This window comes from Bos grunniens, chromosome 21 (genome assembly GCF_055505025.1).
Source record: "Bos grunniens cultivar Pamir isolate PY7600 chromosome 21, Bosgru_T2T1.0, whole genome shotgun sequence".
Lineage (NCBI taxonomy): Eukaryota > Metazoa > Chordata > Mammalia > Artiodactyla > Bovidae > Bos > Bos grunniens.
In genome coordinates this window covers 47,300,183-47,315,981 of record NC_141185.1, presented here as the reverse complement: position 1 = coordinate 47,315,981, position 15,799 = coordinate 47,300,183, and the positions used below count along the sequence as shown (strand labels likewise).

Sequence of the window (15,799 nt, the reverse complement as noted above, 5' to 3'; positions counted from 1 at the left end):
ACAAGCTCACGGGGGAACTGAGACAAATTCAGTGGGTCATTATCATGACATCCAGAGGCTGTCGGATAGGGCCAGACTCTCGACAGACTGCCGAGGTTGTCCTGGGCGTGTTTTTTTCTTTTAAAGAAAGTAAATGAAGAACTGTTAAGATTTTTAGAGAAAAGCAGAAGGAACTGAAGTCCATAGTTTCTGTCCCTGCTGAGCCCAAGTCAGCTTCCCCATGAGGGGTGCCCCTCCTGGGCTGCATGGTGTAGGGCCAGCTGGGCCTGCCCCATGGGGGCTCGCAGCTCCTCACCTAGACCTGCCAGCGCTCACCCAGCTCTTCAGCTGTCGGCAAACAGGGGTCAGGGGTCTCAACCACACAGGGATAAAAGCAGCCCACCGTGCTCACGGCCCTGCTGCTCCAGAACGTGCCGGTGGCTCTGACAACTCTGTCCTCTAACGAATACATCCCCTGTGTGTATTCAGGACAGTCAAGACAGCTCCTTCTGGATGAATAAACCGCCTCACAGACAGGGGTGGTGGGCGTCAGATGACCCAAGCTGAGGTTTCGGAATCCTGGTGTCCGCTGCTCCTGGACAGCAAACTCGCCCCACCTTCTGACAGGTGGACTTGCCTGACCTGAGAAGAACACCCTTTAGCCCAATGCTGGGCCACGGGGCTGACCCAGGGCCAGTCTGGCTCCCCAGGTCACCATTGCCCCGAGAGCTGTCTGGAGCGCCAGGGAGGGGGCGGGGCCAGCAGCCCCACCGCCCATCGGGAGGGCTGCCTCCGGCCCAGTGGACCTCACCAAAGCCGCCCACCCTGCTTGTAGGTCTCCCTGGCATGCCCCAGTGCTCCAGACCACCAGCCTCCCGTCTTTCCCCATCCCAAACCAGACCTCCTCGCTCTGGGAGATATCTCAGCGACACGAAGGAGAACAGTAGGACGTGGACAGTCACATCCGTGTGTCCCCTGCCCACCTCCTCCGACTATTTTATTGCTTATCTACATTCAGCAGGGATAAATTCTAACATGTGAGAAAACCTTTTTAGAGGGACATGTTCTCGCAGTGGTTCTCAAAGCAGGTACGGGGGGACCAAAGCCTCTCCCTCCGTCAAAGGCATTTAGAAATGCCTACAGCCAGGGAAATTCAGACAATTGTGTCATGCACAGGGCAAATGAGATGCCCACTTACTTGCTCCACTAAGAAACTCAGTGAGAGAGGAGAGGCTTACGGCTCTGGTCCCTCCCTTCCCAGGAACCGAGGGACGCAGGAAGCAGACCTCGGCAGAACTCCTCTAAGGCCGAGGCTTGGTCACTTCGAACCCACTCTCGCTCATAGGCCTGTGTGATCCTTTGTGATTTCTTTTTCAATTATCTAAACCCAACAGAGGATCCTACCCTAAATCCCAAGCCCTGGGCAGCCCCTCTACCAGGGACAGTCGGCAGTCCTAGAATCCCCAGACCTCACACTTGGAGAGGAAGAGTAGTTGGAGTGTCAGAGGTGCCCCCCACCCCTATCCCAGGACAGAGAACCAGGATGGGCTCCCGGGGCTGGGGGAGGCTCAGACTATTTCCTGCTGCTTCCACCGCCACCTTCCCCACCCCCAGGGCCACCTGAGCCAATCCACGAGTCTGCTCACAAAGTCACATTCATGCCTGATAAAGAATGACCCAGTGCACCAGGACGGGGGACTTTCCAACAGGGGCTTTGGCAGGAGGTGGGGGGGGGTGGGCGGGCATTGATTAAAACACTAAATTCTCTGTATACATTTAATTGAACAAATATTTATTAAGCACCTACTTTGTGCTAGGCACCCTCACTGTGTGCTGTCCCCACAGCGCAGTAACCTGTTCAGAAATTAAAACCAAGAAAAGGAACGTTGTCGCAACCTTATAAACTGGAGGGCCGGTAGAAGTGGGCTGAGTGGATGTAGGTGATTCCCCAGCCAGGAAACACCCCCAGGAGACACTTGTCTCCTCTCAGGACAAGTATCTACTAAGTCATTGTTTGAAAGCATCTCTATATATGCTGAGAGGGAAGTTACTATGGCCACACCCCATGCACTGGAGCTGGTGGACATTCAAATACTCTGAGCTCTACTCAAAAAACAAAACAAAAAAAGAGGTGGAAAGGCTATTCCTATTTGGATTAGAAAATACTATTTTTTTTTCCAGTTCATATGGTTGCAACAGCCCTTGAGAAAGATATGAACATCCTTGCCCTGACTGCGTAAACGTTTAAGGTAGGCCTAGTTCTGGATTCCTGAGTCAGAATCGTCCAGTCATCCACGACCTCGCGAGGCCAGAGAAGAAGCGAGGGGGGATTTCTATTCCAGAGAGGAGAGGGTGGACGGCACCCCTGGTTTGGAAACATGACAGACCGCGCCTGCATTGACAGAAGCCACGCGAACGGGAGGAGGTCCTAGCACTACTGCGGGTCACACACACCCTGGGGACTCAGGCGGGACCTAGTTGTCGGCACCCAGCTTGGAGAGGCCCCGGCGGAAGTCGTGGAGGTCGTCAATCTTGCCGTCCAGCACCTCCAAGAAGCTCTTCAGCTCCACCTTCAGGTGGCGCTGTCGGTACTTGCTCTCCTCGATGTCCGTCTTCAGGGACCGCACTTTGTCCTCCAGGTTCTGATTGTCTCTCTCTGCCGCCTGCAGCAAAAGGAGAGAGGGTGGACTGCTGATACAGTGGAGGGGAGTCCGCCTGCCAATGCAGGGGACGCGGGTTTGATCCCAGGTCTGGGAAGATCCCACAGGCCTCAGAGCAACTGAGCCCATGCACCACAACTATTGAGCCTTTGCTCTAGAGCCCGGGAGCCGCAACTAGTGAAGCCCTCATGCTCCGCAACAAGAGAAGCCACTGCAGTGAGGAGCCCATGCTCCTACAACAAAGTGTAGCCCCTGCTCATGACAACTAGAGAAAGCCCCAGCGCAGCCAAAAACAAACAAACAAACAAACAAACAAATATATATATATATTATTATTATTATTATTTTTTTTTTTAAAGAGAGACAGAAAGAAGGGTCTGGGAACAAAGCAGGAGCCCACTGAGACCTGTGATAGTCGGTCAGTCAGTCCCCGCGGTGGGCCTGCCTCTCTGCGGGTGTCAAGTGCCCCCCCCACCCCCGGAAATCAGGTGTGTGCCCCTTCTTCCTGCTGTTTGCCAGCAGAGATCTCATCTTAAAATGATGCCCACAGAGAATGCAGAACTCAGAGTTCTGCCCAAAGCAGCCTGGTGCCAAGCGATGCTTTCATAAAGTGCCTGGCAGAGGAAATCTGACATCCCAGCCCATGGGGTTTTCAGCCCCAGGCCCAGGATTGTCGGCAGGGCCCCCTCTGGGTTCCATTCTGGGGGAGAAACAGCATGAATGGGAGAGTGACTTGTCTCCCCTGAGAAGGCAAGGCCTCCTTGGCCCCAGGCCAGCCGCTGGCCCTCCGTGAGGAAGCACTGGCCGTGCCAGACGAAGGGACGGTGGGTCTGCGCACCGTCTGTCCTGTGGTGTTGCCATGGAGACAGTCAAGCTCCCAATGGCGGGACTGCTGTGAGTCTTTACGTGATCATTCTTCATAGCAAACAAGAGCTTCCATCTTGTGGGGATAAAATGAGGCCTTCTAAAAATGTGTTACAGGAACCAGTTACTAACACTGAGGCTGTGTACCTGAACAAAGTGCTCTGGAAGTGAGGAGACCCTCGGAGGTGAGGGAGGACCTGAAAACACTCCTTCTGTGGATCAGAAATCTGAGGCCAGAAAGGGGTGTGCCCGCTCAAGGTCATATCCAAGGTCACTGGCTGGGGCAGTGGAACAGTCCCTGGTCTGAGGCTCTCCCTTAGCTCTCCCTCAGTCCCCTGCTCCTTCCTGGCCCTCCTGTGGGTCTGCAGGGACTTCTGCCGGCAGGAAGCAGCCACCTGCGCTACAGTTACGCACACGACACCTTTGTGTAAGTGGAAAAACAAAAAGGCAGACTCGGCTGAGTCTTCCCCTGGGGGCAGAGCAGGCATCCAGCAAGTAGTTACACTGGCTGTTTAGGAATCCGAAGTCATTCTTCTTCACCAAGTGAGGCGAGAATGGCAGAGGCCTTGGAGAAATGGGTAACATGACCTATGCCTTCGCACCTGAGTCAAAGTGCATGTGCTCCCCGCTCTTACCTCTAACTTCTCAGAGACGTATTCACACTCTGACATGAGCTGAGGTATGATTTCACTTTGTTTTCGGAGGTCTATCAACTCCTACAGGGGACAGAAATTTGAAGAAGAATATGAGAGCAAGTCAGATAAAATGTATTCTTGAAAATCCCCAACTTTGTGTGTACAGTCATGGAAGCAGCTTTTGGAACCTGTGTTGTTTGTGTAAATAATGGTGATGATGTTATACCTAACACACATCAGGTAATTCTAAAGGCTGAGTATGTCCCGTGAATTAAAGCATGAAGCCTGGATACCACCGTGAAAAGAGAAGTATGATTCCTGTTTTTGTAGGGAAACTGAGGCTGAGAGAGGACTGGTAACTTGCCCACAGTCTCCAGCCTCTGTGGACAGTGAGTCCTCTCCATACGAACCTTCGAGCTGCAAACTTACAAAGATGAGAACGTGCATTCGCATGTCCAGTTGCATAAATCAGTTCACGTGCCTGGTGTACATTGTCACATGCAAGCATCCTCTACAAGTGGGGGAGCTTTTGTGTCCTTTTACTACACAGGACTATACAGAGGACAGCAGTATAGTATCTTTATTTTAAGTCCAGGAGGTCCAGAAGCAAGTGTCAAAGCAGTGGTGAGGTAGTTGATACTTCTGTACTTTTCAAGGTACTAAACTGCAAGATTAAAAATGTTTTATTTTTGGGGTTTGCTTTTTATGTATTATTTGTGTGAAAAGTATGATAAACCTATTACGGCACAGTACTACATAGCTGATTGTGTTAGTTGGGTACCTAGGCTAACTTTGTTGGACTTAGGAACAAACTGGACTTGTGAACACACTCTCGGAATGGGACTCGTTTGTACAGAGGGGAGTCACTGTACTTAGCTGTCCTGTCCCCCCAAGAGAGAAATGACTGTGTGACTGCTGCATTAATTTGACAGCAGAACTCAACTTCTGATGAGGGACCATCTATGAAAGTTTCCAAGAGCGTTTGAAAATGTCCAACTCCTCTTGGATCTGAGACTGACTAAATATAATAAACACAAGGAGGCTGCACAGGGTAATGGTCAGGCCTTTGCTCTGGGCTCTTTGTGCCTTGGTGTGGCTCCTGGCTCTGTCTCTGTGCTGCTGTCTGGGCAGCTGCCAGGGCCAATCACACGTCCCACGGCCACCTGCCGTGTCCCTGGGTGGAGCTCACCCGCCAAGGCCCAGGGGATGTGAGCAGCATGGCTCAGAGCTCTACCACTCACCGTCTCCTTTTCTCGGAGTTCTGATTCTAGCTCCTCAATCCTTCTCTTCAACTGGGTATTCTTCTCCTTCTCTCTGTTGATCTCGCTGCACTGCTCTTCCAGCTCGTCAATCTTTAATAATAAATATCACATGTTAAAGCAGGGGTGCCAGTTTACTTTGGGCTTCTCTGGTGGCTCAGATGGTAAAGAATCCGCCTGCAATGCAGGAGACCAGGGTTTGATCCCTGGGTTGGGAAGATCCCCCGGAGAAGGGGATGGCTACCAACTCCAGTATTCTTCCCTGGAGAATTCCATGGACGGAGAAGCCTGGATGGCTGCAGTCCATGGGGTTTACTTTAATCATTAAACAAGAGATTGCCACAGGTCTTTTAAAATAAACCCTAAATTAACCCACTTACAAATGTTTCCTTGTGGCTACAAATGAACTCTATGGGGCTGCCCCAGGCTGTTTGCTCATACTGGCACAGGGCGCCTCACTTAATACCAGAGAAGCCATGGAAGTCACACAACCTGGCTTCAGGATGCTCCAGGATTCTGGTTTTCTCTTGCGGCCACAGGACAGTAGTTCTAGGTTTGCTTTTAAGGACCTGTCACAAGTAGGAGCCAGATGTCCCATGAATCTGTCTGCTTCTCCCCAGAATGACGTTCACATTATTTTAATCATGCCCTGAATGATTCTGTTGCATCTCCAGAGCTGAGGCCAGCAGGGTAGAGAATCCAGCAGCTCTGTGGGACTCAATGACATTTCCAACACTTTTAAATCAAGATGACCTTTCCCCACTGATGCATGCAGAAGGGGCCTGGCCTGTGGGCCTCTTCCTGGAGAGACGACAGTTGCTAGCTGACCTGGCACATCCTCACAGTGCATCTTTCTCTCCTTCCCCAGCTTGACCCCCCAGAAGGGATGCATAGGCCTGACAACCATGGCACTGCTGTCTGATGCTGGACAATTTCCAGGGGCCAGAGTGTGGGTACAGAGTGGCCAGCAGGAGTGGAACCAAGTAACACAAGAGTGCCAGGTCAGTGGGGCCCCCACTAAGTGGACAGTGGCAGTCCTCGGGGTGAAGGGCAGTGGGTAGTCACCTTGAGGACAGTTCTCAGAGATGACTGCAGCAACCCTCAGGATCTGCACCCCCAGCCTTGGGGGCTGTTGGAGGTCCCCCAACATCCACATCCCACCCTGGAAGTCAGGTTCCCAGGGCTCCCCACGCAGCAAGCAAGTTACACAGCAGGCGCTTCCTCCATATCCCCCCGCACGGCCCTTTGGTTCTTACACTCAGACGTGAAGCGAGAAAACTCAGCTCTTGGCTTGGAAAAAGAGGGCGATCGATCCCTCTGGCAGGCAGATGAGCCCAACCCAGGAGGGAAGGTGCAGAGTCAGCACTTGGCCTGCGCCCCTCACCATCAGCACTTTGTGAAAAAAGGACACGAGGCAGTTTCACGTGCCATCTGCACAAAGTGAGACGTGGAAGGCGAGCGGTCTCCAGGGGATCCGCTCAGAACAGGGTGGGGGGTTACAAACGTGGATGAGGGGAGCCAGTCCCTATCTCAGTGTGATGTGGACCCTCAAATCTGCAAAGCAGACCACAGTCAGCAACTGTGGGGTCAAAGTGCTGACCAGCAAAACAGCATGGCAACCCCAGGACCTCAACTGGGGGCCCCCAAACCTCCAAATCAGTTCAGCCCAATATCAGAGTGTGAGGGACTGATTACAGAGAAGGGCACAGGTGAATCCTGGAAAAAGGTCGAGATGCTCGGATGTTGAGGTAGGAGGGTGGAGGGCACATGAGGGCATTGGCCCCCCCACCCCACCCACCACGTCACACTTCCTGTCCTCGCTTCCTAACTCACGTTTTCGGAAATAGTGGTCTGCACAGAAGCAGGGTTTCTGAGCAATCATGCCTCACCGTTTCCCCAGTCTGTTTTCTTCCCTCACCCTCTGGAAGGTCACTGAACCAACAGAAAATACCAAAAGGAGGCTGCCCATGAAAGGCCCACCCGCAGTGCACATGGGAGGGTGCTCTTTGAGAGACAAAGCTGCTGTCTCCCATTGATTCCTCTTCCCCTTGGCAACACAAACTATGAGACTTGGTTCAATAGAAGGATTAAGTCACTTCTGTGCGTGGCTACACTCCCTTTACTAAGGCAGGCGGGAGGTGGTGGCAGGGCGGGGAAGGAGTGGAAGGAAGGTCCCGGCTGCCTTGTCCCATTCTGGCCCCCCACTCCCCGTGGGTTAGGGTCTCAGCTGAGCCCACCTTGTTCCGGAGCCGGTCGTTCTCATCTCGGCACAGGGAGAACTGGCGCTTCCACTGCTCCACGCTGGCTGCCGACTCCTGCAGCGCTGAGGTCAGCCGGGCGTTGCTCTCTCTCAGGGTCTGCAGCTCAATCTCCCACTTCTTCACATTGGCGGCACTGTGGGGTGGGGGCCAGGCGGTGACCGGGTGATGGGTGCCTTCCACTCCACTGCCCCAGGGCGGGGGGACCCAGACACCCCCTCAGCCCAGCCCTCAAGGCCACATCCTCTCCTACCGTGGCCTGGCCACAAGGACCACGGGTCCCGCAGGCCTGGTGCCTCTCTTTAGTGGGAACATATTTGCCCCACTAAAGGGGCACTAATTTGCCCTGCTGGGTGATTTTTCTCAAGGCATCACTTTAGAAAGGACAGAATTCTCAGGGAAGGAAAAGATGAAACTAAGAATGAACTGAGCCATAAAAAAGAACGAAATAATGCCATTGGCAGCAATATGGATGCGACTAGAGATTCTAATGCTAGGTGAAGTAAGTCAGAAAAAGAAAGACAAATATCTATGACATCACTTATATACGGAATCTAAACTATGACACAAATGAACCTATCTCCAAAACAGAAACAGACTCAGAGATGTAGACAGCAGACTTGTGATTGCCAGGGGGGAGGGGGCTGGGGGAGAGATGGACTGAGAGCTTGGGGTTAGTGAGATGCAAACTACTACATACAGAATGGATAGATGACAAGGTCCTCCTATATAGCACAGGGAACTCTGGAGAGAAGGGAACCCTTGAACTATATGCAACATCCTGGGATAAACCATAATAGACAAGAATATAAAAAAGAACTATATACATATACGTATAACTGAGTCACTTTGTTGTATGGCAGAAATTAACACAACAGTGTAAATCAACTCTAATTCAATTTAAAAAAAACTATGAATGAAGCCACACTGTGGTGGAGACCCCCCTGCCTGCTCCCTACTGACTCCTGGCCACAGGAGGGGTCCCTCTTGCCCCATGTCTAGCTCCTTCCTGAAATGAGCCTCAGGGATAAAGGTTCTGAAGTGCTGGGGTGGAGCCCAGGCCCCCTGAGACTCTCATGAAAGCTGTGGATCTTTTCAACAAGCTCCTGACGCCCCACTCTCTGGAGCCCAATGACTCTAGGTTTAAACAGCTAGCCTGATCCAGATTTGACAGCTGAGGACTAGAGGACAGAGGAGACAGGGCTGGGAATCCCCTGAGGGAAGAACTGGGGTTCCAACCACAGTGTGTGTGAGGGAGTCCTGGCCGACCCCATGTCACCTCAGGTCTGAGGGATGCCTCCATGTTATCACCAAACAACATGATAATCTCTGATCCTCTGTGATGAGGGAAGTTTTCAAAAACAAACTGCAGTTAGGTTCCCCTCAAGCTGCTCTGCCCATTCCACACTTCCCTTTGTTTCCTTGCTCTGGAGCCCAGTGTTCACTGCAGCACTATTTACAATAGCCAGGACATGGAAGTGACCTGAATGTCCACCAACGGAGGAATGGATAAATACACCGTGATACATACATACAACGGATACTACTCAGCCATAAAAAGGAGCAAAATAGTGCCATTTTCAGGGATGTGGAGGGACCCAGAGTCTGTCACACAGAGTGAAATAAGTCAGAAAGAGAAAAACAAATACCTGATAATATCACTTATTCATGGAATCTAGAAAGATGGTAGAGGTGAACTTATTTGCAGAGCAGAAACAAAGTCACACGTGCAGAGAACAAACATATGGACACCAAATGAGGAAGCTGGGGGAGGGATGGATTGGGAGATTGGGATTGACATATACCCACTACTATGTATAACATAGATAACTAATGAGAACCTTCTGTATAGCTACTGTGACCCAAATGGGGAGGAAATCTAAAAAGGAAGGGTAGAACTGATTCACTTTGCTGTACAGTAGAAATCACCACAACATTGTAAAGCAGTTATGTGCTTAGTCGCTCAGTTGCGTCTTACTCTTTGTGACCCTATGGATTGTAACCCACCAGGCTCCTCTGTCCATGGGGGTTCTCCAGGCAAAGAACACTGGAGTGGGTTGCCATGGCCTCCTCCAGGGGATCTTCTCAACCCAGGGATCGAATATGCCAATAAAAATTAATTTTTAAAAAACCCAACGCATCAGACTTAGCTACTGAGAAAAAAAAAAAGTTTCTGACTTCTAATCTATACTGCCTGGCTGAGGAAAGTTCTGTATCTAAAGTCTTCTTTAAAACAATTTTTTAAAGTAAATACAAATGTATTTTAATAATCTGCATTATCTTTCATCCACCTCAAGGTCCTAGACTGGAAAATATGTACTTTTGGTTTCAAACACCACAGACTGAAAACACAGCAAATACCATCATGTGATTAATTCCAGAGTTGACGAGTGAGAATCTGACCTGATTTAGGGAAATGACTTCACACTCATTCCTGTAATTCACTTGTCAATTAAACTGGAATTAAAAAAAAAAAAACAAAACATTTATTTTTAGGGGTGAAACATTTTCAACCAGGCAGTCCACTGTGACTTAAACAACCAAAAACAGTCCTCACGATTGCCTGATGATTAAGAGAGACTGGTCACAGTTTTGTCCTCTGAAGCACCTGATAAAACCCACAGTACGAAACAGGTGCTGGATCTGTGGATCTCACGTTCCTTCTGGAATTCCCAGGTCAGATCATGGGAACTGAGTTCCAAGCACCGGTCAGGCCGCTGGGGGGCAGAAGCGGGTGCTAACCCGTGGGCTCCAGCTGTGGAGCACGACTGCTGCCCCGGGAGGATTCCTGAAGGCTCCCGCCTTGAGTATAGGCAGGCAGTGTGGAGAATCTACCAGCCGTGTGACCTTGGGCAAGGACTGGCTGTACCACTTGGGCCTCGGTTTCCTTATCTGTGTAAAACGGAGGGATTAATATGACAGAGCTCTTACACAGGGCAGCTCTGAAGAACGCAGCCACAGGGAGGCTGGGGGGAGCTGGCAGAGTTCCCTGCCAGGTGAACAGAATGACCCCAAAGTCAGCGACCCTGAGGGTGCTCATAGGGCCAGCCCACACGATGAGGTCCAGCCTGGCTTTGGGAAAGATGCCACATTCTCGAGATACGAAAACACAAGCATGGTTACTGTAGTCATTAAAAATTAAAATCTTGCTGATATCATTATGGGGACTGCGTTAACTTTATACATCAATTTAAGGGAAATTGATACTTTTTTAAAATATTAAGGCTTCCTACTCCTTTCCAATAGACTTTTTCTATTTGTTAAATTATTCATGTATGGTCCTCAAAATTATTTGAGTTTTCTTCACAAAGATCCTGTACATTTTATAAGTTTATTCCTATGTATTTTATGGTTCATATTATATTTAATAATTCATACTATACAGGAAGGGCTTCCCAGGTGGCTCTAGTGGTAAAGAATGCCTCTGCCAATGCAGAAGATGTAAGAGACTTGGGTTTGATCCCTGGGTCAGGGAAGGCCCCCTGGAGGAGGAAATGGCAACCCACCTCAATATCCTTGCCAGGAGAATCCTACAGACAGAGGAGCCTGGCAGACTACAGTCCATGAAGTCACATTGTTGGACATGATTGAAGAGACTTAGCATACAGGCATTATAAAGGAAATCTCTTCCTCAAATATATAGTCTATGTGATGTTTGCATATAGAAAAGCTACTGATTTTTGTGAGACTTTATATTATTGTATAATATAATATATTATATTAAACTATATTAAAGATAGTTTCTTAAGATTTTTATATGTTTCTCTTGGATGTTCTAGACAGTCTGTCATATACAAATAAATGATAAATTTGGCTTCTCAAAAAACAAAACAAAGTGAAACATGATCACCCTGGCAGTCCAGTGGTTAGAACTCCACATTTCCATTGCAGAGGGCCCAGGTTCAATCCCTGCTTGGGGAACTAAGATCCCACATGCTATTTAGTACAGCTGAAGAAAAAAAAGGTCACATCTCTCTTTCACACACACACACACACACACACACACAGGCTGATGTGGACAGGCAACAGCCACGGAGGCAGCTGGTCTTCCTCTGGCCAGGAGACAAGACTGGCTGTTCTGAGCAGGACCCGGTCTCCTCCCCCAAATTCCTGAAGCCCTGCCCAGTGGGAGAGGCTGCAGGGGAGTGCTGGCCCTGGGCGACAGCACCTGGATTTGCACATGCTCACCTCTGGGTCAGAGCGATCTTCAGCTTGTCATTCTCAGACTTGAGGTGTGTGTCGGCAGGACCCGCACAAGAGGCCTTCTCATCATCTGTCCCATTGACACTGGATGCCTGAGTAGAACAGGGGGTTACCTTCGCAGCTTATCACTTGATCTGACAGCGGCAGGAGCTGTGTGTTTAAGAGTGTGGGAGACCCAATGCCTCCAACCAGAACACGCAACACGAAGACTAATAACAAGACTGGCCCTGGAGAGTCCACACGGAGTGCAGAAAGTCTGTGCCTTTTATTCACAAGACAGCATCTGGGGCCGTTAGGCAGAAACTTTTAAAATCAGACTTTACGGATAAACCTACAAGTCAGGATACCTGGTCTCCTTAAATAAGACAGGACAGAAGCCACAGATTAAAAAGGCAGCAGTGGTGGGGATGGTTATAATAAGAAACAGTGACTGAGTTTGGAGAAGGAATAGCAACCCACTCCAATATTCTGCAATGGGAAATCCCATGGACAGAGAAGCCTGGCAGGCTATGGTCCCTGGGGTCACAAAGGAGTCAGACACGACTTAGCAACCAAATGACAAGAAGAAGCTGAGATAACCTTTTTTATCCTAAGGCTACAGAAAGATTATTTAAAAAAAAAAAAAACCCACCAGGAATCAGATATGGGTGTCTGCTGTCTCCATTACTATTAGCATCATTATGAATATTCTGTAATGCTTTCTGTAATAAGACATACCACATGGAGGTTAATCTCATCTGGTCTCGGATAAGGTCTTAGAAAGACCTTACTTAGTCTCCAAGAAGCATAAAGGCAAAGGGAGGAAGCATAAAGGCAAAGGGAGGAACCATGAAGGGAATGAATTTCTGGCTAAATTTCTACATCACAAAAAAATGCCACGAACTATATTAGAATGTAAACAATAATGTGGGGGAAATATTTGAAGTGGATATGAAAACCAAAATGCCAATACTTATATTTAAAAGAAACTCTTAGACTTCTCAGCTCTTAGAGCGACACTCTGAAATATTTGTGGATGAAATGATTCTGGGATTGGCTTTAAAAAAAAGGTGGAGGGATAGGGTGGGTATAGATGAAATGTGAAGTGAAGTGAAAGTCGCTCAGTCATGTCCAACTCTTTGCCATCCCATGGACTATATAGTCCATGGAATTCTCCAGGCCAGAATACTGGAGTGGGTAGCCTTTCCCTTCTCCAGGGGATCTTCCCAACGCAGGGATCAAACCCATGTCTCCCGCATTGCAGGTGGATTCTTTACCAGCTGAGCCACGATGATTGGTCATAAATTCCTAATTGTTAAAACTGAACTGATGGGCCCATGGGGTTCAGTTACACAATTTTGCCTAGTATTGTATATGTTCAAAACTAGCCATGCTAAAAAATAAAGTTCTTGGAAATGAACATAAAAAAGGGAAAGGATATGCAATTGACATTTACAGTAGAAGACACACATAGACTCAATAAACAAAAAAATTTAATCTTATTAGTAAAGCAATGCAAAATGAAAAAAACAATAAAATACATTTTTCTTTTGTCAAATAAACAAAGCTCTGTGGGTAAGTGTGTGGGAGGAAAAATTTCTCTCATTCACTCCTGGTGGGAGTCAGAATTGTACATTTCTGCAGGGATGTTTGCAGTATGCGTCAAAAGCTCATAAAACCTCCTACCCTTAGTCCAATACTTCCATTTCAAGAATTTATCCTGCAGTATATGTATAACTGAATCACTTAGTTGTAGACCTGAAACTAACACAACATTGTTGTCAACTATACTCTGATGCTGAAGCTGAAACTCCAATACTTTGGCCACCTGATACAAAGAACCAACTCATTGGAAAAGACCCTAATGCTGGGAAAGATTGAAGGCAGGAGAAGGGGACAACAGAGGATGAGATGGTTGGATGGTATTACCGATGTGATGGACATGAGTTTGAATAGGCTCCGGGAGCTGGTGATAGACGGGAAGTCTGGCGTGCTGCAGTGCCTGGGGTCGCAAAGAGTCAGACACAACTGAGCAACTGAACTGAACTGAACTGATACTCCAATATAAAATCAAAAGTTAAAAAAAAAATAATCCTGCGGAAACCATCAAATGCACAAAAAGTACACAAGAACAGCTTATCACGGTGTTATTTCTATTAATGAAAAATTAGAAATAACATCAGTTCAGTTCCATTGCTCAGTTGTGTCTGACTCTTTGTGACCCCATGATCCACAGCATGCCAGGCCTCCCTGTCCATCACCAACTCCCAGAGTTCACCCAAACTCATGTCCATTGTGTCAGTGATACCATCTAACCATCTCATCCTCTGTAGTCCCCTTCTCCTCCTGCCCTCAATCTTTCCCAGCATCAGGGTCTTTTCAGATGAGTCAGCTCTTTGTATCAGGTGGCCAAAGTATTGGAGTTTCAGCTTCAACATCAGTCCTTGCAATGAACATCCAGGACTGATCTCCTTTAGGATGGACTGGTTGGATCTCCTTTCAGTCCAAAGGACTCTCAAGAATCTTCTCCAACACCACAGTTCAAAACCATCAATTCTTCTGTGCTCAGCTTTCTTTATAGTCCAACTCTCACATCCATACATGACTACTGGAAAAACCATAGCCTTGACTAGACAGACCTTTGTTGGCAAAGTAATGTCTCTGCTTTTTAATATGCTGTCTAGGTTGGTCATAACTTTCCTTCCAAGGAGTAAGTGTTTTTTAATTTCATGGCTGCAATCACCATCTGCAGTGATTTTGGAGCCCAGAAAAATAAAGTCAGCCACTGTTTCCACTGTTTCCCCATCTATTTGCCATGAAGTGATGGGACCGGATACCATGATCTTAGTTTTATGAATGTTGAGCTTCAAGCCAACTTTTTCACTGTCCTCTTTCCCTTTCATCAAGATGCGCTTTAGACTTCACTGTCCCAAATTATAGGAGTTTAGTGGAATAAGTTGTGATATAAACAAACACTGGAATTCTATTTATACATTAAAATAGTTTTGAAAAGTGATATTTGAAAACACGAGGAAATGATTATAACAAACATAAGTTTAAAAAAAAGATGAAAAAGAATAATACAAAAATGTACTGGAAAACTATATTGGTAAGAAATAGTTTAAAACATTAAGAAAATGTCTTCGGTAAGAATATAGGTAATTTTTATTCCTTCGTTTATAGTATGGCATATTTTAAATTTCTGCAATAAATATGCATTGCTTTTACATTCAGAAAAAACACATTAAAAATTTTTGTAGTTAGGTTGTTTAAAATCTTCAAGTATTTAGAAAACTTGGCCAAAGTACTCATTCTCTAAGAAATTCAAAAAACCAAGCAACTGTGTGATTTTTAATAAAAAGAAAAATGGACAATGATCTCCATAGTTGGGAAAACATCAGCAAGGGTAAATAAAAACTAAAGCTTAGAAAAGCCATTTATATGTAATTAATATATATCTATATAATAACATTTTCTCTGTACACTTGACTTTTTTCGGTTTAAAATACTTTAGGGGAGAAAATAAACATTAAAGCAAAAACACTATATAAAGAAATTCAGATATTAAAGATATCACTATAACATGACATTTAGAAAAAGATGGTATATCAGAAACTTTGTATCATAAGTTATCGCTTATATGTAGAATCTAAAGTAATAGTGCAAATGAACCTATTTACAAAACAGAAGTTGAGTCATAGAGGTGGAAAACACACTTGTGGTTACCAAGGGGAAAGGGGGCATGGGGGGGATAAATTAGGGGACTGAAACTGACATATACACACTAGTACATATAGAATAAATAGCTAGTAAGAACCTAATGCAGGAGACCCCAGTTGGTTTCTGAGTCGGTAAGATCCCTTGGAGAAGGGATAGGCGATAGGCTACCCACTCAAGTATTCTTGGGCTTCCCTTGTGGCTCAGCTAGTAAAGAATCCACCTGCAATGCGGGATACCTGGGT

The 15,799-nt window shown here is 47.3% G+C and overlaps 1 protein-coding gene across 6 annotated transcripts in view; it reads right to left on the bottom strand.

The window, feature by feature from the left end:
* Positions 1–1,750: 1,750 nt before the first annotated feature.
* HOMER2 (homer scaffold protein 2) overlaps positions 1,751–15,799 on the bottom strand; it is a 128,127-nt gene continuing 114,078 nt past the window's right edge. For all 6 annotated transcript variants that reach the window (XM_086364346.1, XM_086364343.1, XM_086364342.1 and 3 more), the window contains 5 exons: positions 11,844–11,950; positions 7,635–7,791; positions 5,380–5,490; positions 4,139–4,219; positions 1,751–2,642 (listed from right to left, as the gene is read on the bottom strand). In XM_086364346.1, the coding sequence (XP_086220472.1) occupies positions 2,454–2,642; positions 4,139–4,219; positions 5,380–5,490; positions 7,635–7,791; positions 11,844–11,950 (645 nt within the window). In that variant the 3' untranslated portion in view covers positions 1,751–2,453. The remainder of the gene's footprint in view (positions 2,643–4,138; positions 4,220–5,379; positions 5,491–7,634; positions 7,792–11,843; positions 11,951–15,799) is intronic.